The 26976-nt window shown below is 45.5% G+C and overlaps 15 protein-coding genes across 15 annotated transcripts; 9 read left to right on the top strand and 6 right to left on the bottom strand.

Annotated features, from left to right (window-relative positions):
• Window positions 1–221: 221 nt before the first annotated feature.
• GLAREA_05785 (uncharacterized protein) lies at window positions 222–1007 on the bottom strand (the record flags this gene model as incomplete). The annotated part of the gene is made up of 2 exons (XM_008079074.1): window positions 222–523; window positions 668–1007. The coding sequence occupies 2 exons, from the start codon at window positions 1005–1007 to the stop codon at window positions 222–224; spliced, it is 642 nt and encodes a 213-aa protein (XP_008077265.1).
• Window positions 1008–2027: 1020 nt separating this feature from the next.
• Window positions 2028–2558, top strand: GLAREA_05784 (uncharacterized protein; the record flags this gene model as incomplete). The annotated part of the gene is made up of 2 exons (XM_008079073.1): window positions 2028–2249; window positions 2316–2558. 2 exons carry the CDS (start codon window positions 2028–2030, stop codon window positions 2556–2558), a joined length of 465 nt encoding a protein of 154 aa, XP_008077264.1.
• Window positions 2559–3651: 1093 nt separating this feature from the next.
• GLAREA_05783 (uncharacterized protein) lies at window positions 3652–3954 on the bottom strand (the record flags this gene model as incomplete). Its single annotated transcript, XM_008079072.1, has 1 exon — window positions 3652–3954. The coding sequence occupies one exon, from the start codon at window positions 3952–3954 to the stop codon at window positions 3652–3654; it is 303 nt and encodes a 100-aa protein (XP_008077263.1).
• A 1121-nt stretch (window positions 3955–5075) lies between these two features.
• On the top strand, window positions 5076–5726 carry GLAREA_05782 (uncharacterized protein; the record flags this gene model as incomplete). Its single annotated transcript, XM_008079071.1, has 2 exons — window positions 5076–5302; window positions 5405–5726. 2 exons carry the CDS (start codon window positions 5076–5078, stop codon window positions 5724–5726), a joined length of 549 nt encoding a protein of 182 aa, XP_008077262.1.
• Window positions 5727–6549: 823 nt separating this feature from the next.
• Window positions 6550–8090, top strand: GLAREA_05781 (uncharacterized protein; the record flags this gene model as incomplete). Its single annotated transcript, XM_008079070.1, has 3 exons — window positions 6550–6672; window positions 6729–7557; window positions 7609–8090. 3 exons carry the CDS (start codon window positions 6550–6552, stop codon window positions 8088–8090), a joined length of 1434 nt encoding a protein of 477 aa, XP_008077261.1.
• Window positions 8091–8272: 182 nt separating this feature from the next.
• On the bottom strand, window positions 8273–9784 carry GLAREA_05780 (alpha/beta-Hydrolase; the record flags this gene model as incomplete). Its single annotated transcript, XM_008079069.1, has 6 exons — window positions 8273–8357; window positions 8408–8481; window positions 8527–8659; window positions 8705–9456; window positions 9510–9584; window positions 9632–9784. The coding sequence occupies 6 exons, from the start codon at window positions 9782–9784 to the stop codon at window positions 8273–8275; spliced, it is 1272 nt and encodes a 423-aa protein (XP_008077260.1).
• A 1124-nt stretch (window positions 9785–10908) lies between these two features.
• GLAREA_05779 (SAP) lies at window positions 10909–12744 on the top strand (the record flags this gene model as incomplete). The annotated part of the gene is made up of 1 exon (XM_008079068.1): window positions 10909–12744. One exon carries the CDS (start codon window positions 10909–10911, stop codon window positions 12742–12744), a length of 1836 nt encoding a protein of 611 aa, XP_008077259.1.
• Window positions 12745–13317: 573 nt separating this feature from the next.
• On the top strand, window positions 13318–14135 carry GLAREA_05778 (uncharacterized protein; the record flags this gene model as incomplete). Its single annotated transcript, XM_008079067.1, has 3 exons — window positions 13318–13454; window positions 13595–13930; window positions 13976–14135. The coding sequence occupies 3 exons, from the start codon at window positions 13318–13320 to the stop codon at window positions 14133–14135; spliced, it is 633 nt and encodes a 210-aa protein (XP_008077258.1).
• A 966-nt stretch (window positions 14136–15101) lies between these two features.
• On the top strand, window positions 15102–16000 carry GLAREA_05777 (uncharacterized protein; the record flags this gene model as incomplete). Its single annotated transcript, XM_008079066.1, has 3 exons — window positions 15102–15307; window positions 15361–15525; window positions 15598–16000. 3 exons carry the CDS (start codon window positions 15102–15104, stop codon window positions 15998–16000), a joined length of 774 nt encoding a protein of 257 aa, XP_008077257.1.
• A 1432-nt stretch (window positions 16001–17432) lies between these two features.
• GLAREA_05776 (uncharacterized protein) lies at window positions 17433–18126 on the top strand (the record flags this gene model as incomplete). The annotated part of the gene is made up of 3 exons (XM_008079065.1): window positions 17433–17735; window positions 17785–17983; window positions 18071–18126. 3 exons carry the CDS (start codon window positions 17433–17435, stop codon window positions 18124–18126), a joined length of 558 nt encoding a protein of 185 aa, XP_008077256.1.
• Window positions 18127–18656: 530 nt separating this feature from the next.
• On the bottom strand, window positions 18657–19466 carry GLAREA_05775 (RING/U-box; the record flags this gene model as incomplete). The annotated part of the gene is made up of 1 exon (XM_008079064.1): window positions 18657–19466. One exon carries the CDS (start codon window positions 19464–19466, stop codon window positions 18657–18659), a length of 810 nt encoding a protein of 269 aa, XP_008077255.1.
• Window positions 19467–20239: 773 nt separating this feature from the next.
• Window positions 20240–21235, bottom strand: GLAREA_05774 (RING/U-box; the record flags this gene model as incomplete). Its single annotated transcript, XM_008079063.1, has 1 exon — window positions 20240–21235. One exon carries the CDS (start codon window positions 21233–21235, stop codon window positions 20240–20242), a length of 996 nt encoding a protein of 331 aa, XP_008077254.1.
• A 1159-nt stretch (window positions 21236–22394) lies between these two features.
• Window positions 22395–23031, bottom strand: GLAREA_05773 (uncharacterized protein; the record flags this gene model as incomplete). Its single annotated transcript, XM_008079062.1, has 2 exons — window positions 22395–22606; window positions 22656–23031. The coding sequence occupies 2 exons, from the start codon at window positions 23029–23031 to the stop codon at window positions 22395–22397; spliced, it is 588 nt and encodes a 195-aa protein (XP_008077253.1).
• A 475-nt stretch (window positions 23032–23506) lies between these two features.
• Window positions 23507–25193, top strand: GLAREA_05772 (Protein kinase-like (PK-like); the record flags this gene model as incomplete). The annotated part of the gene is made up of 2 exons (XM_008079061.1): window positions 23507–24421; window positions 24468–25193. The coding sequence occupies 2 exons, from the start codon at window positions 23507–23509 to the stop codon at window positions 25191–25193; spliced, it is 1641 nt and encodes a 546-aa protein (XP_008077252.1).
• An 861-nt stretch (window positions 25194–26054) lies between these two features.
• GLAREA_05771 (NAD(P)-binding Rossmann-fold containing protein) lies at window positions 26055–26939 on the top strand (the record flags this gene model as incomplete). The annotated part of the gene is made up of 1 exon (XM_008079060.1): window positions 26055–26939. The coding sequence occupies one exon, from the start codon at window positions 26055–26057 to the stop codon at window positions 26937–26939; it is 885 nt and encodes a 294-aa protein (XP_008077251.1).
• Between the last annotated feature and the right edge of the window lie 37 nt (window positions 26940–26976).

The raw sequence follows: 26976 nt of genomic DNA, 5'->3' as shown, positions 1-26976 counted from the left end.
GCCCAAGTGTAAATTTCAAATGCTGCAAAAAATTAGGCACGCCTGCACGCCTATTGTAAATACAAGTACACAGCCAAAAACCCTCTTGGCCACCCGTAGCGCACACAAATTGGGAACATCCATAACTCCAAGGTCCGTCCCTCGTAATTTCCTCAATCCTCGTTTGTTCCTCAATCCTCGTTTGAACATTGCTCAAGAAACCCCGGCCTCTAATGTAATTCCTAGGTAGATGCAATCCCCATAGAGGTCAACATGGTTGCACAGCCTGGATTCTTGTTCGCTTGGTTGTCTCTGCATGGGTAAAGGTATTGTGCTCTTGGGTAAGCCAAAGATGGACGCCCGTAAACGGCTACATATTTGTATTTGCCGTCTGCGTCCGCTCCAACCTCGTCGATCATTTTTGCAACAGCGTAATCCTCCGCATGCCTATTTGAATTTGCTCCGGAGCCGTGGTAAGCTCTGTTGAACTCAGCATTACTCGCCAACACTCTTGTTATCAAAGCTCTTTGGTCGCCGTGAGGTACTGTATTCGAAATTTCAGCCTACGATCTTCTAAAGACAACGGGCACCAACATGAAGGTTCATTGAACTCTCCAGTTACTTGCGACGTCGATTCGTTGGATGCCTCAGCATAGAGTAATTAGAATAGACTGAGTATATCACTGACCTGTTCCACCCCAACATCCCGCACCCTCCACGCAAACCACTGCCATAATTTTCACAGGGTCTTGCCCATTTTGCTTTGGAATTTGCTCATACCATGTCTTCGCCCGCCTTCTCGCATAATCTGCCACGGAATTTCTTGGGAGACCTGGGAGGGGATTGTTACCAACATAATCGTCGAAGGTGCCTTCGCGTTGATGTACAACTGCTGGCACTACTCGTCTCGATAGCTGCTTGGTTTCCGAGGTCGACTTGACTTCGGCTACAGGTTTCGCAATGACCAAATGACTGGAGATCGTAGCTGCCAGAAGGAGAAAAGAAGAGATTTGAGGTAGAAAATACATTTTGATAGAAGTTGTATGAAATTGTCAATGAAAAGTTAAGATGTTATGAACTGGAAAATAAAATATCGAAATGAGACTATTCAAATATATATACATTTTCCAACTCTCTGTTTTAGGCATATCTGACGATTGTGATCCTGCGCTGGAAGTCTATAGATAGGGAATATGTGCTGTACGTTCGTGTTCCTTCCCCAGTGTAGGTCAGCATACCGATATTCCAACTGATAGTTCCTGTACGTTCCTATTTCTTGCCTAAACTAAGTCATGAGAGCGTCACGATATTCCCGCTCATAGTTTTGGTTTTTGTTTGCATTCCTGTTCTCGGCTGTGGTGTTGTTATTGGACGTATCGTCTCGGTTATTTTCCTGTTATTGGATGCATCGTGTCGGTTGTTTCCCAGTCATTGGACGTATCGTGCAAAGGAATTAACAGTATGTGCCAACCGTGGTAGAATCGTCAATTCGATCATCAGCTTTACCATACCGCATGGCGCATGTGAATCCGTGGGCGTTCGTCTCGAGCGGGATTTGAATTGTATCCAGGTAGTACTTCGTAGCGACGCATTGAGGTGATAGTGACAGTGCACATGCCACATCATGAAAGAAAAAGGGGAAATCACAACCCGACTTCGACCGATAGTCGATCACCACTCGTGGCTGGAGCTCTGACCGAGTATTACTTTGCATGACATGAAAAACAGCATTACCAAGCCAGTTCAGTGCATGAAAATTGGATGGTGATAGGGCAGGTAAAGTCCGCAATGCCTCTAATAGAAAGTATCCTAGAGGTCCCTTGTCCAAATGTTGAATATGAGTGGCGCCAGACATTCTCGAGTACCGCGAACCCCAACACCCTTGATTAAACCCTTCGATGGTTGACATTAGCTGGTGTAGTATCTATCCGAGGGCAAATACATGGCATCCCTCTTCGAAGGAGATCTTTTGCCTCCAATACGAGAGCTCCTCAAAATGTGTCAGACATTTGCCTTTCATTATCTCTTTTAATGAGCCGGTTGCGATGATGTTAGCAGACATATTGATGTGGAATAAAAGAACACCTTGGTTCCTAATTGATTACTCCAAGTCGCTATCTGAAGTATATCAGGATGCTGTCAAATATTTCATCAACCGGGATCGGAATTTCGCTATTCTAGCTGCCTTACTCACGCACCGCAGTACGGTATCAGATGAAGATTTGCCATACTGGGTGCGAGATTGGCGCGTCCCCCTTGAACAAATTTCTGTTAGTAAACCCTGGGACTCCCTCTTTTAAAGATGGCAGCCGGCGGATTCTAATTTAGAGCCTCAGTCGTTTAATGAGAAAGATCTTCTTCGCGCTCACGGCTACATCATGTGCACTGTTACTCGGGGCCATGAACATTCTGCCTGTGACATTAACATGATTTTCACACTTCCGCAACTCAATGACGAAGAAGACGAGGAATATATGGAAGCGAGGCGGGAAGGGAGAGTGCCTCTACGTGAAGCACCATTCGACCCCCGACAACACAAGACCAAAACTGGCATCACAAATACCGGAACGAGCTGTTAAGTTACTGCAAAGACTTCTCTGGGAGATTACGTAGCAGTATTTCTTGGGAGCAAGCTACCTTTTGTACTTCGCCCAACCGACCCAAATATCGATCCGCAGTTGCAAGGCTCTACTATTGAAGCGAGTATCATTGGGCCTTGCGTTGTACCAGAGGTAATGTTCGGTATGGTCGTCAAGAAAGCGCGAGAGCACGAGACTCTTCCTACAGATTTCCTTTTAGTATAAAGTGATCTATGCGAACTGAATAGAAGCAGAAATTAAAATCTCTGTACCAGTGTCCTGGATTCAAACTGTCAAGTTGGAGCACGAAAATTTGCATTGGGATAGAAAACACAGTGGGTAGCTCAACGATCGGGAAGCATGTTTGCAGAAATTTCAGAACGAGTGTTCGAGAGCGAATGTCACGATGTTCATTACTGTTTGTCTCCAACATATAGTTTTTTCAGCTCCAGCCTGGATCAGGACTTCGGCCAGATATCACAATCAGCCGCTATCATGCCTAATTATCACCCTTCACATGATCTTTTTTCCTTTCCACCAATACACACTACATCCAGCCAAATAATACTCTTCACTGAGGCAGTGCTAAGATATATATTGCAGAGGCTTGTGGAAATGACTAAGATTGGATCAAAACGTTCGACGATGGCGCAGCACATCGCAGGCTGAAAGCGGGGATGTTACACAAGAAACAAGAGCCTCTCAGATTAAATATTTATCTTACCAAGAGCTCGTCAACCATTCCTTTCTTTTGTTTCGAGGTTTTCGCAGCCGACTGTGGTTGCAGCACTTACAAAGTCGAAGTCAGGATGTTTCAAACCAGGTCTAACTCTGCGGGCCCTTCATCAGGCTGGACTTCACGCATTTTCGTTTTGTATGTTTTATTTACAACTGCTTTCCTCGGCTGGGTGAGCTTCTTGATCACAATCAAGGCGAAATCTTTCAATCCTCAATGCGACTTCGACACTTCTATTGACTGGTTTTGGGATACTCCTGAAAGTTTTGACGAGGCCTGTGTGAGATTCGATGTCACAAGATACTCACTCGCAATTACAGCTGCGGTAGTAGCATTCATTCAGTCTTGTGTGCAATGTTACTTCTTGAGACGACAAAAAGTGAATCCGGTTGAGATGGTGGTTGCGCATACGATCATCATGATTTTTGCAGGTGTCACTCTGGCATTGAGGCATTTTGGGGCAGTCCTTACGCTTAGGGGAGAGGAGGTACGGGGCAGGGAGTATTCAGTAGCCTTGGGAGCAGGCTTGGCTGCTAATTTGTAAGTGTATTCGAGTATAACGTATCTTACCCCTGCTTCAACTAAGAGTCGGTTGAGTTCCACGAAGTAACGTGAGGGTTCTAACCATTGATGTTGCAGGTTTTTCTCGTTCATGACCATTGTTTGGTCAGTCATAATCTGGACTAAAAGGAATTACTACGGAGGATCTCCTTTCAATACTTCTGCCATACAACCACCACAGTCACAACATTGGCCAACTTCTAACACCAATCAACACTGGTAGCCGACTAATGAAGATAAGGTTCGAGAATTTTATGGTCACATGTTGATTCTGCGCGTAATTTGATGCACGCATTTAGTGATTCGACACATATCTAAGATGGATACGCGAGATCTTTTGTTACCTCCTCAATGATAGGGTTGGTTTAGAGTTTCATGAAAGTAGTGATGTCGATACAGCTTTTTGAATTATAAAGAAACTTCTAATTTCAGAAGACATCTAAGTTGTCTTTCGGGATTCGGTTGTTCTATGGCCTAAGGAAGTTCATTAGTATAACATCTATATCCTGTACCTCATTGAGGATCGTCTCTCTGGTGAGCTGGATATCAAGTTATTATGCTGTCTTGTTTTGGGAACAGAAAATTAGCCATTGCATGCTAGATGTTGCGACTCAACTCAAATACCGCTCATAATCTTTAAAGATTATTACGAAGGTTAAGAATTGATTGGTTAGGGTGCCGATCAGTCGCTACCCGGTGTCCAGGTATGGACATTCGAATTCAACCTGAAGAAGAGGAGTCAAATTGGATACTGTTACGAAACGTTGCTACCACAGGCATTCCTGCTCACATGCCTTTCTCACACATACACTTCTTCATCATTATGGTATTGTTACCTGAGGCTGTGCAAAAGGATAAATCATAGAAGTTTTGGTAAATGATTGGATTAGATCAAAACGTTCAATCATGGCGCAGCATACCAGCATCATCTTGGCTCTGCGCGGGGATGTCACGCAAAAGACGAGGCTCTCACAGCCCGTTCGCGTGCCTGTCAACAACTCTTATACTCCTTCGTGTCTCTCTATCATCAGATTCCCAGAGCCAATTCCAAAGTCATAATCAAGATGTTCCTCAGAATGCGATCCTCAATCTCCCCCCTCCCCAGCGTAACATCTCACATCTTCATACCCTATGTTATCTTCACCACCGCGTTTTTCGGCTGGGTATGTTACTTAACCAGCATCAGATCAGAGTTCTACCCCATTCGCTACGGGCTCGCCATGACTACCGCCATAGTAGCTTGGTTACAGTCTTGTCTGCAGTGTCGGTTCATGAAATGGAAGAAAATCAATCCACTGGAGATGGTGGTTGTGCATACCATTGTTATGGTATGTGCGGCTGCGACGCTGGGCGTGGACAGGTTTGGAGAGGTACTTACGTTGAGGGGGAATAATGTGACGGGAAGGGAGTACTCGCTGGCGTTGGCGGCGGGATTGGCTGGCTGTTTGTGAGTTGTTTTGGCTTCTTATACACTTAATTTCATTGCCTTTGCTGAGCTTTAAACGTTTAAGTGAAGCAAACCCATGAATTCTAACCATCTTTCTCACAGATCATCATCCTTCCTCCTACTTCTATGGACCGTCATAATCTGGAACATGAATAAATACAACAGAGGAACCGCGTTTAACGCACCGCAACCACAACAATGGCCAAATCCTCAAACACATCAGCAGTGGCAAACAACACAGCAACCAATGCCTCAGGGAATTTACGGTCCACCGCAATATAGTCAGCATAATATGACCCCGGTCCCAGGTCAGACGTATACTTATGATGGAACGAAGTTCGTGGCCGCATCTTTTGTAAATGAAATGGGTGTGGGGGATAATGTAAATGGATTGCCTGCATATATGGGTGGGAGTGGGAGATAGGATAGGGAAATCTGAATGGATAACGGAGTTTGGTAATGGTATTTTGGAGGGTATTGAGCTGGATATACTGGATAATAACTGTACATTTTCTACGCTCTATTGTGATGGGACTTTTGGTCGGTTGGACTCGGAGATGACAATGCCAGTTTAGTGACAAACTAGGCATTGCTCACAAACCTGGATATTTATCAGCTGTTGGCATGATATTTAATCTTTGAAAGGCTACTAGAATCTGAGATATTGATATTCTGTTACAAAAACAATCGCACAGTCGGACACTTCGGACACTTCTCATCCTTGGCTTTTCTATCAGCATTGTACATCATGTACTGAGTTTACTTACATTAATGCCACAACGTGATGCTTTACGATTGATTTTACCTAGATTGAAATGGGAACGTAGCGGTTCGTAAATAATTAATTGAAAAAATTAAACCACTAAATATTTGCTTGATCAACGAGGACTTGTGACCTTTAATATAGAGTGATAACTGATTCTATTTCACCTATAAATCAAAAAAAAATTGCCCCGCTTAATTAAGCTTATAAAGTCCCAAGAAATGTTCACGACCCACTATTGACAGGTAGTCTTTTAATTGAATCATCTCATACCAGATGAAATGGTCTTTTGCTGAACAATTTCAAATGAGGGTATTAAAAATTATTTTTCGAGAATAATAAACAGAATTTTCCGAGCTGGGTTGACCTGATTGAACAAATATTCAACGCTCATTACCATGTTTTAGTGCCGAAGAGGCAATACAGAACATCTGTCCAGAAGAATGGACGCCCGCTTCCCCGGAGCGAGCCTAAATCTGCCATTATGGCCCGGGCTAGTGGGGGCGGATCTAGACCAATTCTAAACCTGCCAAGGCGCATGTCTCTGAACCCCTCCAAGCTCAACATTGGTCTTCAGCTCAGCTCCAGGTCTCCAAGTGGAACCTTTGTATATATTATATTTCTCTAAGTATGTCCTTGTACATCTGTATCATTTGTTCGGAGCCCATCCCCGCCGCAAAAGCTCGAATACAATGTCAAGAATGTACTTCGTATGACCTTTGCGCTAGTTGCTTCGTGGTGGGTAAAGCTAGCCTGGCGCATCGGGTATCTCACGATACCGTTCTCTTTGCGACTTCAGGTCACAACTTTGCGAATCTCAGCAAGTTGAAGCAGCCTTCAGTGCCTATCACGAACCCTCTTGTGAGAAGGAGACCTCTTATCGCGCCCCCTTCCCTTCCTCCCCGGCACCAGTCCAGCTCTTTACCATCTCATTCAGGACTACCCCCTACACCTCAAGTCACACAGCCAGTCTTGCAAGAACCCATATACCAACCGACAGCTACTCAAGCCGAGCCACAGTATCAAGCAGTACCTCCTCCAGGTGCCTATACACCATCTCCTTCCTATCAAGTCGATACACCGACACACCAAGTACCAAACCAAACCAACAATCAGCATGTCCAAAATGCTCCTCCTCCAGCGCATCTATCAGGGAACCCATATTCGATTCCCCTTCAACCCATCAACACGACACCACAGCCTTCCATTCAACCGCCATTACCTACTCCACCCCTCGCGGAGAACCCTTATGCCAATCCCCCTCTCCAGCAATCCTCCACCGGAGACCGATTTTATACTCCAACTCAAGCTGTGCTAGGGACGCCAACACAATGGCAGACATTACAAACGGCCGGAACGCCATCCCCCTTTCTAAGGACTATGTTGACTGCGGTCTTTGACCGGATAGACACAGCACGGACTGGATTTCTATCCCCGGAACAATATTCAGGGTACCTTGATGTGCAGCAATACCGACTTGAGGAAGACGTTTGTACGTGACAAGTAGCCATATATAGTGAGCAAAGCTAATTAGATTGCACAGGGAAGAAGAACCTACTCCAGCGACCCGGCTACAACCCACAAGACCTCGCAGATTTCGAACTCCGCCTCACATACGAGAACTTTGGCATCGACCATCGACTCCAAACGCGCAACATTGCTCCGTCCCAGATGCCACCTCTATCGGAGGGGAAAATGCCGATGCTCACGCCTATCGGCTTTATAGAGCTCACCTTCATTGAGCTCTTCTCCGACGCGACACCATTAGGTTTGAGCAGGATGAATATGATATTGCGACATTATGGGGTTTGGAGAGAGTTAGGCGATATACCGAGGAATCTTTGGCCGGCGACGCCGCCACAAGAACTGGTAGAGCGTGTTCGGAGAATGAGTGCGGCTGCGAGAAATCGTACGCAGGAACTTATTGATGCAAATAAGGTGAAATTGCAGTTGCAAGCACAAGGAAGGCAGAATGCGATTGATCTGCTGGATCCACCTGGGACACGATATTATTATCAGTATTAAGGAAGGGTTTCAATGTTGTGAATCTGTCCCAAGGTCAACCGAACAAGCAGTATATTATTTAGTATATAACCTGATGTGAGTGTGGATTGCGTTTGGACGATGATACCCTGGCTGTTATATATAACGATATAAACATTATAGTCCTTCTAAGCTGAACATCAATTTAATGTACGAAAATCTGCTTAGCCTGCCATGACACTTTCCATCCACGGATACACTGAGGCATTCGCCGCTGGATAACCCATGTGCAGGGCCTTTTGGAAGAATCTGAAGCAAGGTTAGCCAAGGCAAGACGTTGATATTTATGTCGCACATACCTTGCTTCTTTGGGGGTTCCGTACTCAAAAGGCAGCATGGAGTCTTCAATTGGCATGAGACCATCGTCAACGCCCTAAATTGTCAGTGCGTGTCCTAGAGGTGACGTGTGCTCACTCACGTTGATGAAGAGCAGCCTGGTCGAAGGTTTATCCAAAATCCCCGTCTCGAGCAGAGAGAATTTGCTCGCCGCCTCGTCCATATACTTCTCATAATCCGTGTAACCATGTTTAAGCGAAATGGCCGGTCCCAATCTATCGAATCAGCTTTCTTCTTACGAGTCACACACGGGTACTTACGCAAACGGGTACTCATGCCCATCAGCCTTCTCCAACCATTCTCTCTTGAAGAAGTAATGCGTTCCAGCACCTTGAGCAACACTGCCTCTAAGCGCCTCTCGATGTGTGTGAGCAATCCTCGCAGCATAATACCCACCAGTACTCAACCCCCACACCATAACCCTCTTCATATCAAAAGACCCGCTCTTCCCCATCCACCCCAGCAGACTCGTCCACAACCGATCCGTACTCTCTGGATCACTTGGATCAGCCGGACAATCCGCCGTGCCTGGAACCTCTACAATCACACTCCCCCAACCTCTCTTCAGAAACTCATCACTGCGTTGCGTGTTATCAGGACGATACCCATCAAGTCCCGTGAACAACATAACCACAGGCGCTTTCTCCCCTCCCTTCCTCGCCGCCTCTGGCACGCGGATGTACACGGGTATCACATCCCTATCCGCTCCTTGCTTATCTGCAAACGGCACATCCACCTCTTCCATCGGCACCTCCCAGTTCTTGCCAGCTCGCATATATACATCCTTCTGCGCCTCCCACGCTTTCCATTTCACTGCCGAACTCACCTCCGGGAACGCAGTGATGTGTGGGAAGCGAGCGATGCGGTAGAGACATGCGGCGCGGAGGTACAGTTCTGATGCTGCGGTGTGGTTTTTGTAGGCGGCGAGGTCGTCGGCTTGACGTGTGAGCTTTTCGGCGATGGGGAAGAAGGCTTCGGTGTAGGCGTCGCCGTAGCCGTCGTTTATGTTGTTCTAGAGATTTGTTAGCGAGGTTAAGTGAGGGAAAGGGTTGGGTGAGTAGGTACCTTGATGAGATGTTCGAAGACGGGTTCGAAATCTTCGAATTGGCCGTCGTGGAATGGGTAGACGCTTTTGCTACACTGAGGAGTGTCAGTAAATCTGGACTGTAGGTTTTCGGGGTACTTACTGGGAACTTCCATTTTGTCTCCCATAACGCTTTGATGCCATCGTGGTGGGGCATTCGTGCTTCGAATTTGTCTCCTAGGATCCAACTTGTTTTCTTTTCTGTTGTTTTATGGCCATTGGTGGCTCCATTCATTTTTGTCCCGTTTTGCGCCATGTTGAGTGAGTCTCTGAGATTTGTTTCGCCGTCTGCTTCGTATATCCGCACTAAGTTTTTATGTAAATTGAATTTCGAAGGTGATATCACTATACTGGAAGGATGAGAAAATCAATTGTCACTTCTTTGCTTCGTTGGATTAATACTCGAGAGTAATTATGGGCAGATCAAGTCCTGTGGTGTTATTATTATCTCACGCTTCCACCGCGGATGTCCGACACTCGGGCCCGGACAACGTAAATACTCTTGCACGACAGACGAATAGAATTTGACATCTCAAACGTTTACGAGGGTAGGCTAAATTCAATTAAGTCAATTAGGCCAATGATTCATACTGTCTTGGTTTGATGGTAGCACAATGGGCTCAGAGGTTGATATCTCGCTTAAAGTTCTCGCTTCGGACTCCTTTTCGGAGTTGCGAATCGTATATCCCCTGCTACACGAGTTCGATATTGGACTATTCAGGAGTACAGTGACCTAAGGATTTTGTTGTGTGAACAGACGAGATGCGAAGAGTTGTCAGTCACTGACGAAGAAATTTGGGACGAAGCTTCGGAATCAAGCGATAGTCGGTCGTTCTACTGTTTTCATCCCCCAATTGCTCCGCTTAATATTTATTCGCGTAATTCTCTTCATATATGACAATAAGATATCATTAGAGGACTTGTATAGGGCTGATACGGAATTCATAGCCTAGCACAACAATCTTGTTTAAACAAGGGCTCATTCAAGTCACTATCCTTGCTTCAGATTTATCTAACGTATCTGGGTTTTCTCACGGAACCAAGGTCAAATTTTCTGCTCTGATCACTTCATGCTTTTCGTACTCAAAAATTGTGTATTTTATTACGAACTTACTAGGGATTAGCGAACAAGCAAGGGGGGTTCGAGGGAGGGGTTTCGCGGCACCGACGTCATCATGTTGATCAGTCGCGTCGCACTAGAATCAACAAAGTAAATAAACATTTCCTCAATCAATTCTGAATATCTCATCGTGAAGTATCTAATAGGAAACTTTTTCTCAAACTGCTCAATTGAATACAGAAGTCCGCTCTACAATTAAAATTAATCAACCGAATGTCAAATAGCGATGCCTCGTTCCAAGAGACCATTATCCGAGGTTGATGCCAACGCGTCGCAAGCCAGTCCCACAAGCCAGTCCCATAAACCCAAAGAAAAATAAGAATGATCGAATGGAACCAAAGCCCAAACCCAAACCAAAGAAACGGAAGTTCCGTCTATGTCACTATGCGCGAGCGTTAGGGCCGCCAATCGCGGGTTATTGGGAGCCACTCATAAAGTCTCTAGTGGAAGCGGAGCAGGAAGGAGAAGATGAAGAGGATTCATCAACACAACAACAAGAACACTCTTCACCACCACAAGCCAAGACTCCCTCACCCGTTTTATTCAAGTTACGTTTTGGGGCTCATAGTCAGGACGGGATAGACTACGAAACTAAAGACAATGGAAAGCTACGCACGATCCTTCCTGACAGGGACTTGGAACCAGCCACTACACGTGAAGAAATGATTGCACAACTGAATTCCTGTCCGGCAAACTACCACACCAAAAACAAAGACCTCACAATAATGCTTCATCGACGCAAGCTCGACAAAGTTGATTATGGAGGGAATGCAGACAAGATTCATAGGTTGGTGCTTGATGACGATGTGGACCGAGATACTGGAGATCAGGGAGAATCTGAACTGTATGCTCACATTTGGGCATTCAACTGGATTATGAAGAGGCTTGTTGCCGAACAGGAGAAGCTTATAAAAAAGTCGCCATACATAGATAAGGATGACAACGAACTTCGATCGCTGTTACAGGGAAGGCAATCGCCACTGATGTGGGATGAGCCAGTAAGAACGTCGAATACCAGACCTGCGATGTTGAAAAGGCTTATAGACCAGCACTATGATGGTCTTCAAAAAGATCTTGATGATGCAGAAGCCGAGCGTGATACTTTGATGACGGATTTGGAAGAGCGAATCGGTCACACTGTGGATGTGGATGAAGCCCTCGCAAGAGAAGAACAACAGCGAAAGGATCAGTGGAAGAATTTACCAATTATCGACCCTCAAGTCCCACCAATGATGTTTCCAAACAGAATGCCTGACGGACAAGAAGTTGACTATACGAAGTATAAAACGGCGGAACTCGTCGACATGGCCAAAAAAGAGCACATCCCTTACGGAGGATCAAGAGATGATTTAATATACCGCCTAAGCAAGTCGCGAAAAGAAGCTCTAATCGCCCAGGCACAGAGTAGCGCTAGCGGTAGCAACATCATCTCTCCAAACCCACTTTACAAAGATGCACGTACGTCACTCAGCGAAGATGGGATAAACTATAACACGAAGGACAACTCAAAACTAATCAGACTCGTCCAGGATCGTGGTCTCGAGCTACCTAAAACTCGCATCGAAATGATTGAACTACTCGAGAAAAACCCTGCGAATTATGAGGCTAAGACGAAGAAAGTGCTGTCTCAGATGTTGTCAAATCGTCTTGTGAGGAGGGTGAAAGGCGATAAGCAGTATTTGGTTCAGCTGTTGGAGCGGAACGATGATGTTGATCGCGATACGGGGAATATTGAGGAGGGTGCTAAGTATGGGAAGTTGCTCGCTATGAGATTGGCTGGTAGTGCGATACTTGAAAAGAAAGAGGAGTTGGAGGAGAATAATCCGTTTGAATCATGTACGGATGAAGAGCTTCAAAAGCTGATGGTGAATTGGAAGTTGGAGAGTTCAGATAACAGCAAGGTCATGATTGAACGATTGCGGGAACACCAGGAAATGGCTTTTCAGAAGGAGTTTGAGAGACAAGAGAAGAATTATGATGCGGTTCTTGATAGGTTTGCGATTAGAATGGGGAGAGATGTATGTCCTGTCAAGACTTATGCGATTGAGTCTCAGTTAGGACCGATTCGTTGGCTTGAGTGGGAGATGTGGCTGTAGTAGGAAGTTGATTTTCCAGACTACAAATTTAGTATCTAGATAGAGATAAACAAGAAGCGAGTTTTAACAAAGGGCGGGCCGACAATGTGATTCGGAATGAGAATTTATGCGGTTTACTGACGAGTAAGCGATTTCGACTCGGAAGGCAGCGTACTGTACGGTTCAGGTAACATGATTATTCGCTTAATTATCACATTAACAATGCTGTATACAAATGACTGATTTGTCTATGTCTTGTCTCGTTAGTCAAGTGAGTAATGAAGTACATATACTTCCACTTCCGACTTAGGGAATAGTGAAGCAGGGCTCGGTCGGCAACCGATGTATGACTCCCGCAAAAGGAAAAATGAATCGATAACATCTTGACCAAAAAGCCAGTAATCCCATTATTTGGTCACTGTCACAAACAAACAATCTCGAGACTCCGGTTGCGTCTATCACTGTGTTTTGGCCTAGCCAGTATCCTTTTACCAACTGAATAGAATACTTCGGAGCGCTAGTTTTAGGTCTTACTCATTCATTCCAACGCCTGAGAATACTAGAATTGTAGTCGAGTGGATTGGCATCCGCAACATGTTTCTAAAGACTATTTCCCTGGTGGGGTTTTTATGTTTGCTGTGTGCTAAGGCGGCTATCTTGATTCCAAGGAGTGATCCTCCACCCCCAGGAACTGTAACGATTCCTCCAACCACGACGTTCGTGGTAATGGCGTAAGTACTCAAGATCTTATCAATTACATATATTGATAGATTTTAGAGAAATGGTAACACCTACAACGCCACTAGTATTCTCAACCTTCACAAAGTACCTACTCACCGGCCGTCGAGTTACATAAATTAACACTCTATAGACCCGACGTATTAGTAACGAAAGTCACTACAGTACCAGCAGAGCAACCGTTTGCGAGTTGGCTTGCTAATGCCATACCTATCATGCCCGACATTCCCGTCATATCCAATCTTGTGGGCGTCAAACCAACCATTCCAAGCTCATCGCTAAGCCCAACAGCTCCACCTACAACCTCTTCTAAAATCTCATCAAGTACAGCCGTCAAAACTTCTTCCACAGGTTCTTCAAGCTTAACAAGTTCATCTCGAACCACCGCTTCTAGCTCCTCAAATGGAGGTCCAATGTCTTCTTCAACAACTTCTACTATGCGGTTAAATTCAACAACAGCGGCAAGCACGTAAGTTCTCGTGAATACTTATAGTTATAATCTAACTTTTCATAGACCTGATATCCCAACACGTATCATTTGCGTACTTCCTCCCCCAGAGCCTTCAAACGATTATTTGAACACAAGCGCAACACCCCAAACTGTCCCATGTCCCAAACCAAGCCCAATCACAGACACATCTTCAAGTTTAGTAATGTGGAATACGACCGCTTAGGTACACCTTCCCCTTCAGCTCAACCCCTTCGATACTGACTGCCCACAGTCTCAATACGGCCTTACAAACCACCACTACCCCTTCAATCCTCTCTGAAACCAAGCCCACATAATCTGTCATGCCCACCACGCGATCCTCTGACAATCTTAACCCGATATCTTCCTCCTCTCGAAAGAGCAAAAGTTTCACTCCATAATCAACGTTGTAACCGCAAGTATCGGGTCCGAGATGGAAAAATAGTAGGCAGCTCGTTACCGCAGCTGACAATGATGTGGGATCCCCGAGTATCGGGTCTCAAATTATAAAGATAATTTCATAAATTAGTCGCGTTGTTGGGAATGCGAGAGTGTTTTTGAGAAGTATAGAAGGTTAGCCGAGAACGGTGGCATGGGATCAAAGGTCCGGATACCACGACTGCAGCTCCAATAACCCCCACAAGTAAACCAATCTCCTAGCTACTAGAGTTGAGTTCATATAGCGTTTTGATCTAATTTCACGAAATTGAAATTTTGTTTGTTTCTGTGTGTCTTAAAATTAGTCTTCTGAGTTACAGTGTGTTTGCTTCCAAAAGAAATTCAGTCACGTCTGCCAGGATGGGAGTCACTCACAAAGCGTGACCCATAATATGATATTTTTGACCTCGATAGAGGATTTGCGCTTTCAAAAATTTGCGGAAGTGAGTTAGTGGGTGTTGGCATCGAGGTGAGCAAGGATTCATTGTGACTTCCCGATATATCATTTTCATATATTCAGTGCTTAAAGCAACAAATCGATTGTTTGCTACAAGTCATTCACAAGCAATATTCCCAGTCATTTCATTCAACCTATTTTGCTTATAATGCTTCCCAACATCTCAAAAGTACTTTCATCCAGGAGATTGACATAAATTGAAGTCATAATACTCAGCACGACACATTTGTTCTCAGATCCAGTGATATTAACATCAACATCAACTATCCTTTCAGTATGTGGTTAAATGCTATTACCTTGTTATTGGCATACCCGAAGTATGCAAGATCTGAAAGCTTGAATCCAGGATGTGTAAATCCTGAATTGCATGAAGCTTCTCAAACTTCATCCTCAATTTCGTCGCAGTACAACGAAACCTCACGTGGACGTCCGACAACTACTGCAGCTCCATACGCATTCTCAAACTCGTCAACATTAGGACTGTAAGTTCTCCCTCCCACAAAACATTATCAAAACTAACATCTATCAAAGAAAGTTCCGCGATGATTCATGATGTGTGCACGCATTGGACCCTAGAAAGCTCAAATGATCATTTAAGCCCGAGTTTCAGACCCGTCGCAACATTTCCTTGCAGCTCAGGCGCTTCTGCTCATTCCTACTCAGCCTTAACAACACCAACTGCCCCGCTGAATATTACTGTGTAAGTAGCTTCTCACTCGCACTCACAATCCCCAACTCCTCCTTCCCATTTTTCAAACTAACAACCCACCAGCCCCAGCACGACATTCCAAACCCTCACAACTACCACCCTTTCCCATGATAGCCCCTACAATCACACCTCCACAGACCAGATTTCAAGCTTCTCAGTCAATGTGACAGCGAGTTTCGAATCTGAGAGGATTCGAGTCACTTCAGAAATGTCGAGTTTGTCATGGGTGTGGTCTTCTATGACGGCGCATAAATATGATGAGAAGAGTTCTACAACGTCCTCTTCTAATCCACCCTCGACTTCTACAACATCTGCTTCGACAGCATCTTCTTCGACAACGTCTGCTTCGACGACCACCACCTCGCTGTCAGGCATCACATTGACTTCCACCACAGCTACTTCGAGCAATAGTCATACAACCACAATAAAGCAAGCAGATACTTATACTAAGGGTCAGATAAGGTGATGTAGGTTGTATGGATGCTTGAGGTGTGAGAAGACTTGATTTGAGTAGGAAAGTAAAGGAATAGGAAAGTATTGTATGGAAAAGAATTTTGAGTGTTGGTTTTATAAATAGATTGCCTTGAGGAGTTTAGTGTCTTCGTAATTAGGGATCTCTGTAGTTCAAATTCATATGTTGGCGTTTTATGGAAAGAATGAGACTTAAAGTTCGTCCAGATCCCATTGTGAAAGGTATAATAAAAGCTGAAGAATATCCATTTATTGTATATTTTAATGTTCCTCAACTTCGCAACTTACCAGCGTTCTAAGAAAGACTAATGAGAATCGAATAACAGACGAAGAAACCACTCCCTCAAAATCCAATCCGCCATACAATACTCCAAGGGCACCCAACCTAAGCGACCTCCTTTCCAGACCCCTCACGTGACACTCTTCTTCCTTTTAACTTCCCACGTTTTGATCTTCAAATGATCACTAAACACAGCGTCCAACATCCCAAACGCATCACCACTTTCCTCCAGTACCTCAAGAAAGTTCCGATGATTCAGATCGCAAAATAAATTCCACAAATCAGATGGGCGGGTTTTGACGCGCTGGGGTTTGGGCCAAGAGGTTTTGGAAACGCGATGTGTCGAAGCTTCGAAATATTGGCAGATGATTGTCGGAACTCGAGTACGAGGACTCGTAACCAGAATGCCTGTCAGAACTAAACGCTGCGACGACTTGGCGGTTGTTTCTGGGTGCTTTGGGACGTATTTTTGTGGGTGGGAGTGTTGAGAAGTTTGATGGGAGGTGGCGAGAGGTGGTGATTAATGGATTGACTAGGGGAGCATCAACGCAGCAGTAGGATGAAACATTTTGGGAATTATAAACTAAATTCTAACATAAGTAAGTACCATGCGTTCGCAGCGTTCAACGGCCGCAGTTCATCATCATCAACACAGACCAAAGACAGACCAAAAAGCATCCCCTGAACCCACTCCACTTTCACGCCAAGTCCAAAAAACCATCAACTTCAGACGATCCACAAAAGACGTGCAGACCCTATTTCCAAACACAACATACCAACTTGGCAGATTTCATCTCAAGATGGTGCGATCCCCAAAATCTGGGCATGTACAAACCGAGAATTGCTTGCGGAACCACGAGGCCCACGAGCGTTTAGGCTAGCAGATTTGCGAAACTGCTTGGCAGCCGTCCCAAAATACCATCAGATGTCGACGATTGTTTGTATGTATTCAGAACCTATATAACGCCTCATCAATCCTTCGAGTTTTTCTCTCATCATCAATCATTCATTCTCATTCTCTTCAACATCAGCTGTGCTGTCTAATTCCCTCTTTCATTTCACCAACTACACAGCAGCGCTGTTTATTCCACGTCCATTCCCTACCAACCAAATCCACCACTCTTTTCAGAAAACCCAATTTTTCAACATGCATTTCTCCGCCGCTTTCACTTTGGCCATCGCCACCCTTGCCGTTGCCGCTCCGCTTAAACCACGTGGAGTCCTCGGCACAGCTACATACGACGAGCTTTCCATTTCCGGTGGTGTAGCTGGTGATGGAGAGGCTGAGGCACTTGCTAAGCTGCCAATTGACGTTAATGATCTCGCGAATGTGGATGCGGCCGATCTTGCGTTCTTGGGAGATGTGAACGATATTGCGAATGATGCCGAGGTGTCGGTTTTCAACCCGGCGATTGAGGCGGCGACTGGGGATGAGAAGGTTGCTCTTCAGGTATGTTTCTAGACCTGCGTTGATCGATATGGATGCTAACAAATCGCAGAACGGCAAGACCAAGAACAAGATCTTGAAGCTTACCGCTACTAAGCTCGAGTTGATGGCAAAGGCTGCTCAGGGTGAAGATACCGCTGCCAAGCTTGCTGCCGAGCAGAAGAAGTTGGACAACAACATCGCTGCGGATAAGAAGGCGGCTGGAGGAGCAAGCACTGCTTTGACCTTTGATGCTACTGCTGGTGGTAACTGTAAGTTTTGATATCTTCTTTTTACTACATAGGCTTTGATGCCATTGGTTCTTAAAATTTACAGAAGCTGATATTATCTATAGAAAGCAACTTCTCCATTTGAATCTGCCGTTACCGCTAGTACCGAAGTTGGAAGCGGTTGAAGATGAAGATGGCAATTGGATCTTCAAACCTACATTTCTGGACGACAATCTTTGAGAACAAGCTGTGAAAAGCAAGTGTCTGAGACAGGTCAAACAACGTGGATTAGTTTCTAGAGAATGGAATTATAGATGATTGTCACTGTGATGTTTAAAATTACTCGTGATACGTGAAACAAAATTTGTCCTCAAGGTCCAGTTGGTCTGGCACAAAGCAATCGTGAGATGTCATGTTAGCTTTGTTTATGATATTGACGGTTTTGATCAAAGAATTGATACCCTTAGCCTATGCTGACTATTTCTGGTTCAATCAAACAAATTAAGCAGGAACTCTGACATTTTCACAGGTGTAATGTTGTTGTTACGACTAATCTAATTTCGGCTAATATAGCAGTTCTTTTTTCAGATACGTGCTCACTCACAACTAAGTCAACTTTTACATCTATAGTTTTGTATTTAAACTTTTAATATTTATATCCAGAAAGAACGAATGTAGTTCAATGCCAATCAGCACTAACTCATCCCACCCTACATCAATAGTCCTCCAAATCCATTCTAGCATTATCAAGAACGTCAAGATACTCCCCTACGTGCAGGATCCAGTCCACCTCTTCATACCGCGGTCCTATCGGCTCCTTACTTGGAAACCACCAGTTCTCCCTCTCATACTCCTTCCGACAATACGGACAACTAAAGCCCCAGTCCTTGAACTCGCACTTTTGTAAACACCTACTCCCAAAAATGTGTCCACAGGGCAGCTTGACCGCATCCTCTTGCCATGTTTCCTCATCCAGCACCGTCGGCTTGCCTAGAGGGCAATAGCAAATAACGCAATCCCCCTTACCTTCTTCTAGATCCTCCACCTTGACGGGCTCAAAGACTTTAGGGTATTTCATACGGTCAGGGTATTCCCATCTTAGACCATAGGCATGCCTCTTCGCCACGAGGTCCTCGAACGCTACACAAAATGCCGTGAACAAATCAAGATCTTTTTGTTCAGCATCGTTCCACAGTCTGTCCGCCCCATTATACCATCCCGACTTCAGCTCTAGTGCTTTAATGACCATCCGACTATTGAAAAGCGCAGACAGATCCCAAAGGTGAGCCTCCAGCTCGGCATGGTCCTCTGGTGAGATACACGAAGTTGTGGCCGGCATCTCGAAGAACGAGCTATTGTGTGGGATGGTAGCGAGGGCTTTCAGAAGCTCACGGGCTCGGCGTTCCTTTTGGGCTCGCTCTTGCACAGGATTGGGCAGGTCTGACAGGGGTGATGAGGCTTCGAGATAACAGTTGATGTTTCCAATGCAGCCTTGAAAGGATCCTGTGTCGTGAATGTTGTACATCTTGATTGACTCTTCACATTCACATACAGCTCCTAGTTGATTTGATGTCATGGAAGCGCATGTAGGGTGGAATATGGCTCGTTGGTGATGAGATTCATTGATCAGACATTCAGAAGAAAAGATATAGAGACGACACATTTTGGCTATGAATCTTTGTGTGGCCGTCAATAAAAGGTTTTGTTGTACAGTTCCCAGTCTTAGAACCAGTCAATGATTTTATGGCTTTAGGTTCTTCTTGTTCGTATGCCCATTGTTTGCTTAGATATCATTTCATTGTCGTCAGAGATAGGGTTCCTCAATAGGCACTTTCTCAATGAAGTAAAAATAAATAAAGGATCACTTTCAATCAATGAGATGAATAAAGGACCCTGATTCTTGTTCAACACATAGTCCAATTCCCTGTCAACGAGTAAGTTTAAAACCCTTTATTACTAGAAAAGTAATTCTGAAATAACTCCAACATTAGATGAGAAGATCCATGAAATTTTGAATGTCTTCATTTTTGAAATAATTATACTCTGCATATACATAATCACAAGATATAACTCTACTTTGAGGGGTGCAAGCTTAAGGGTGCTATTAAGCGCTGGAAGGGATAACCTACCTAGTTTAGGCTAGTCTAGTAATTTTCAATTTAACTAAACTTCTACTCTCAAGTACTATAAATCCTAAACTAAAAACTCTTAGTTACATATCGCTCAGCCTTTCCTAAGATATCTAAAAGATTTACAACTAACTAAATACTATAAAGTTAGAACAAATCCCTCTATACACTATGATTCGTCACCTCCAGCGTACCCAGCTTCATTCAAACACCAATCTACAAGTCCCACCCAATCCACCTCCACAAACCCCGGGCCCACCCTATCTTCCCCTTCCTCCCCTGGAAACTTATACTCCCCCCTGGGGAACCTGCTTCGACAATACGGGCATCGAACCCCCCAAGCACGGAATTCACATCTCGCGACACAGGTTGCCCCAAAAACATGTCCGCAAGGGAGCTTGACCGCCTCTTCCTGCCACGTCCCCGTATCTAAGACCGTGACTTTTCCAAGCGGACAATAGCAAATAACACAATCCTTTTTTGTTTCATCTAGATCGTCGGGTTTGACCAGCTCAAGAAGTCGAGGTCGTTCCTCCCCGGGGATATCCCATCTCAGTCTATACTCGAACAGATCCGTCCCAAATAAAATGATTTTGTTACAGAATTGCTGGTATAATTCGAAGTCGCGTTCCTCAGCATCAGTCCATGAAACAAAAGCCCATAAAACATCAGTCGATTCTGTCGTTGACGACTTCAGTTCTTGTGCTCTAAGCATCATCCGTCTCTGGAGGTAGCCACTCAACATCATATAGTACATGTGCATTTCGTGGAGACGCTGCCTTGATATATACGTCCCACGATCGTTCGGTTGGACATAACGCCCCTCGTGCTCCGGTAGGGAAAAGAACGAACTGTCTCGCGGGATGGCGCCGAGGGCATCTAATATTTTGCGGGCCCAGCAATCGTTTTGCTCTAGTGAGAACGGTGTTAGGGACGTGCCAGGGAGAGGTGAAGATGCTTGGAGGAAACACTTGATATTTCCAATGCAGCCTCGAAAAGTTTGCTCGTCAGGCAAGCCGGAGTAGTGAGTTTCTTCTTCGCATTCGCATACGGCACCTGGTTCAAGCCCTTTCATGCGGTCGCATTTGGCTTGGACAACATTCTTTCCCCAATGAGCATGCCCCTCGATCAGGCATTTATAAATAAATGAGTAGGTATTACACATTTTGATAGTGGTTTTGATGTATCTATCGGCTTGAATGACTAGTCGCTCATCTGTTGGCTTTCTGTTTGGATTTCGATATCGTTCTCATCGAAATCTATGCACATTCCAGAAGAAGGTTCTATATATAGCTGTTTGGTCCAGTGAATGCCTTGAATCGTCCTTAATTCGCATTCACCACTTGCCGACTAGGGTGTGTTAATGGAAACCCGGTACAAGGGCCATATTTCAATGATAGATTCTAGAAAACACAATGGTTAGTGGTATCCAGTTTGAATCGTAACACAATGGTCAAGTGCCTCTATTATACAGCCTCGACGTAAGTTTATAGTAAATGGATGATTAAAATGGTACACGAGATTGTAGATGAATTTTGAATAATTATTTTTTGGTTGTATTATCAGTCTATCCCAGATGTATAGCTGTATTTATGTTAGTTTGTCAGATCAATTCGTCTGAGTCATTATCAACCTGTCCCTGGCCTGGATCGCCCCGGCATCGATATCTTCAGTTAACATAGTACATATGCACCATGCTTTGGATTCGCCAAATTAGCCCGTGATCGGAATTTCAGAGTCTACTATTGCTTGTCGCTGAGGTGCTGGTATGCCACATCATGAATGATTCCAGGAACATATGAGTACGATGTAATCGACCATTGTCGCAATATTTCGTGAATGTTCTTGGACACCAAGATGTTCGACGAGTCTAATGTACCGTCAAATTCTGGCGATAGCTCGAAGGGCACATGATTCCGGGTGGTAATCGACCGGTCTCGTGTTATATCGAAAGTGTTCGCTGGGTTAAGAAGGATTCAATGAAGCTCTAAGATATTTTCGGGCTTGAAAGGGTTTTGATGAACCTAATATAGCGTCCAAATTTGGCGACCGCTCGAGAGGGATATGAGTTTGGGCGACGATCAAGAATTGTCGCTGTGTTTGAAGAATCTCTTGGGCAGAGAAAGACTTCAATGTTTCCGATGTGTCGAGACAAAGCGGCCACTGAACGTGGATCCGTTGTCGAGAGTCGAATCGCTGCACATCCTCACCGTACGATCTCCTGCTCCTTCAATCAGGGATGACCCGTGGTATCATAGTGTATTAATTAATCGTTGCAACAAAAAGCTAGCAGCATCTTGTTGCAAACAAACTCGTATTTCATTTCATGGTGCCTTCTGCCTCTGGAATGTTGTTTTCGTATGTGTCGAGTGGCCAGTTCGCCGGACAACGCGACTCTTCGATCGTGTCTCCATCTTATGTGCGCTGGAAATCTTGGAAGATGTCGTGTTGGGTCTCGATGGCCTAATATATCGCTTTATGATTCGTGTGGTATGGGAATAGCCGTGTTTGTGCGCAGGATTCGGGGTTACATATCCTGAAAACAATGTCAGTACGGTCGGGAAACATCGTCGCAATATACCTACGTCTCCTTCGACGTGGTGGAAGTCCAGTTGCACTATCAGAGTCGGATTCCAACGTGGAGCGACGAGAAGGGATTCGGGGAATGCCTTTGCCGCTGGATCTTCGCTGAAAAGAATGATCCAGCAACGGTCGGACACTGTGAGAATACCGCGGTGAGGCCTGCCATGCTGCTTGGTGACGAGGTTCCGGAGTTGGTGATCGAGATATTGTTGGTGGTGGTTCGACGAATTCCATCACTCCTTCAAAGTACGCTGAGAGTCTGCTGCTTCGCGAGCCCGCCCTTTCATTCAACCGTCGTTCGACCCAGCCGATGTCGATGTCGTCGTCGTAGGGTCCCCTCATCCCCAGTGCACTGTCGTGATGATCCGTCGTGTCCATGATTTATCGTATCCCGTGTGAAGATACGATAAACCGTGTGAGTCCGGTGAAGTTGTGGTTTCTCGGTGAGATGAGATTGATTGAGGCGATCGAAGAGAGGTTGGGGGCGTTGGTCTGGCATCGTGACAGAAAGAGGGCACACGGCCTTTGTGGTGGGCGGATTCATCGTGAGACTAAACCGTTTTGGATACTAGTGTCGTTGTTCGGGTCAGGTGATCTGGATTCATCGCCTCAGCCCCCCTTCCCGCTGCTCAGCCCGAAGCGAGACATCGACGATACATATAGGCAGCTGCCCCCTCGAGTCATTTTCAACCTTAAATATACTTAAATGGATATTTCTCCAACCATTTTCATGCATAAAATACCTTATTATCTGTTACTCATATGTGCTGCTGCATTCCTTCCCACGTAAACATTTCCTCGCTTCCTGGCTGACGGATCCGCCTGGAGATTCCTCATTCAAGATTCGGTTCCTATGAGCGACTCGGCATCATGGATTTCTACAGAACCGTCAACCCGCGTTAAGCAAGAACGGGAACTGGAGAGTCTGGCAGTCAGCCATACTCTCCAGTCCCGTCTTTCTTATGGATCTGATACCAAAGATCCGCTTGCAAAGCAGCTAGAGGAGGAAGGCACTTTTGCAAGACTGGTACCACAGAATAAATATTCCCGGGAAGCGTTTCGCAGGCTGGTTGAGCTCAGCAGAGATGATGATCCGGCCACTAAACATCATAAGCAATTCCTTCATGTCGATAGACGTAAGAATATCGACCCTTTGGAGAGTGAAGACTGTTTTATCTTCTCGCTTGGCTTGCTTCCCGAGTTCCCTCAAATCGGCTGGAGAATCGGAAAAGGTAGAATGGGCCGTCCTAACATGACTGTGGACATTCGCATTCACGAGGGAGAAGGAATGGCTGGAGTGCACGCCCTTTTCTCTTGGGTAAAGGGTGGAGGTGGCTTCTTCCTCATCGCGAATAATGAGCGTCAAGTTCCAGTTATCCTCAATGGCGAATTACTGCGACAGTCGCAGCGACTGATTCCATATCGGAATTCTATCACCCTAGGAGAATGTAATTTCAGTCTCCAATTCCAGGAACGCTCACCAGATCAAGAAGCGCAGTTCCAAGTTGAGCTCTCTCAATACTATCTCAAAGTGCTAAACGAGAATGCACCATTGCTATTGCCAACTCCTTCAGGCCACGAGGTTACTATCGGAAATTGGATCGTGAGAAATCCGATAGCCAGTGGTAGTTATGGTCGAGTGTCTGTAGTCTCTCACAGAACCACTGGGAAACCTGCTGCTGCAAAAGAGCTGTGGAGAACGCGTCGTAACTATCACTCCGTGGATCGTGAAGTTGCAATAGCGAAGCATCTCCAGAAATACCCTCATGTTTGTAACCCCCTACGCAACATTTACAACAACTAATATCGGACAGCCGCGACTTGGTATACCATTTGAGTTCTACCACAAGCAGATAGTAGACAAATCAGAAATGATTCGATACGCAAAACTGCTCGACGAGAATTGGACTCCTGGACTTTCCGACACGATTGATCTGCACATATTATACAGTCCTCTATCCACAAGCAACTTCACAGCTCTGATCAAATCCAAAGCGTCGTTGGATACTCGAACCCATCTTTTTGCTCAAGTCTTGGACGGTCTTGCATTCCTCCACAGTCTTAACATCTCACATCGGGACATCAAACCAGGGAATCTCACCGTCAGATCCTACGACCCGCCAGATGCACAAATCATAGATTTCGGCTGTGCGACCAAAGAGCGCAAAACATTCTACGACAAACCAGGAACGATCCCGTACCTCGCGCCTGAGCAAAGAGAAGGTCAATACCACGAAAAAAGCGTCGATTACTGGGCAAGCGCCTTAGTCGGCTTAGAGCTGGTCAATCTTAGATCTGTTCCAGCACGGGTGACTGAAGACAATTATCGCGAATTGATGAACTCGCTTGCCCGAAGAGTGGCTCATCCTCTTGTTAGTGCGTGCAAAGATATGCTCAAGATAGAGCCGGCTCAGAGGATGACTGCGGCGGAGGCTCTGGACAAACATTTGTCGGCGTATCAAACGGATCCGATTAAGGGACGAAAGAGAGTCGGTGATCAGGTTACTAATTCTTCATCTAAGGAGATTCGCACGACATGATTTGTAATTTCATCAGTCGACGACAAACTTTTTGTTACCAATATTCCTTGCTCCTTGGTGCACCCAGGGAGACGACCGCTTACGACGGCTACTAGTCAAGGATGGGATCCTAAATTGCAACAAAGGTTTCATCTCAATGATAACGATCGTAATGATACTGGCCTTTCACCTGAAGCAAGCCCAACAAGCATATCGCCATCGGGCCAAATCATACATCTTACTTTCGATATATTGAGAAACTCAAAGCGAAGTCATTTAGTACAACCACTCCATAACGACGATAGTCTCAGCTCATCAACAGGCTATTGTAATCGCGATTAATAATTCTATCGCTGTTTATGGGTTGACATCTTTTCCTGTACAGCTATACATTTTTGCGACTGGAAGACGGCTCTTGTCAAAATTTCAACAGGAATCACAAATCTCTAGCACACGACTTGAAAAGGAAATAGCTGCAAGATCCTACACTCGGTCTATGTTCACGTTTTCGACATTGTATTTCTACTTGGGTATCTCATCAGGTTGGTAAGCGGTCGAAATAGCATATCGGCTATAACGGTACGGGCCGAGAATGATGTAATGACAAACAGAAAGCCGGAGGATGCCCAGGTGCATTACAATTAATCAGTGGGGATAAGGAAATCGAACATCATCATTCGCTAAAGAGGTATACTATTCCCACTCTTGGTCACATCACGACTAACGAGCTTGCTATTAGTGACTACACATGTCATGTACAAACTATAAACATCATATAGAATTGGATACATACAATCTACACTTATAAAACTCAAATCACCACTCATAATACACACATATACACTCATAGAACTCCAATCTTAATCACACCCAACCACCACCATGGCAGACCTAGACATCAATAACATCTTCGGAGTCAAAGGCATCGTAGCAGTAATAACAGGCGGCGGCTCAGGACTCGGCCTCTACATCGCCAAGGCCCTCGACGCCAACGGCGCCAAAGCCGTCTACATAATCGGACGTCGCAAAGCCACGCTCGACGAAGCCGTCAAGCAAGCCAAAAATGGCACTATCATCCCCATCGTCGGCGACGTAACATCCAAAGACTCCCTCGCCGCCGCCGCCGCCCAAATCGAGCGCGAACAGGGCTACATCAACATCCTCTTCGCCAACTCGGGCATCATCGGCATCCAAACCCCCTCCCTCGGCCTCCCAACCGATCGCAAGGCCACGATCCAAGAACTACAAGCCGCGCACTGGAAACCGGAAATCGAGGAATTCACTAACCCGTTCAACGTCAACGTCTCCGCAGCTTTCTACACCACCCTCGCTTTCCTGACCCTCCTCGACGCTGGAAACGCAAAGGGCAACATCACCCAGAAATCATCCGTGGTCATCACATCCAGCATAGCAGGCTACACGCGCACGCAACACGTCGGGCTCTCCTACTCATTCAGCAAAGCCGCCGCAACTCACATGATCAAAACGCTCGCGACGCTGTTGACGCCGTATAAGATCCGTGTGAACGGGATTGCGCCGGGGATGTTCCCGAGCGAGATGACGGCTGATATGAAGGCGCTTCAGGGCGAGGATCCGCGGGAGGAGGGCGCGGTGGAGAAGGGCGTGATTCCGATGGAGAGGTGTGGACGCGAGGAGGAGATTGCGGGGACGGCGGTGTATTTGGCGAGTAAGGCCGGGGCGTATTTGAGTGGGTGTGTGGTTGTGCCGGATGGGGGGAGGATGGGGGGGATTAGTAATAGTTATTAGAGGGTCAGATAGTGTAAAAATGTGTAGCGTGATGAAT

Source organism: Glarea lozoyensis (assembly GCF_000409485.1).
Source record: "Glarea lozoyensis ATCC 20868 chromosome Unknown GLAREA10, whole genome shotgun sequence".
In the NCBI taxonomy this organism is placed as follows: domain Eukaryota; kingdom Fungi; phylum Ascomycota; class Leotiomycetes; order Helotiales; family Helotiaceae; genus Glarea; species Glarea lozoyensis.
Note: the sequence above shows the minus strand (reverse complement) of the source record. Positions and strands in the feature narration are given on the sequence as shown.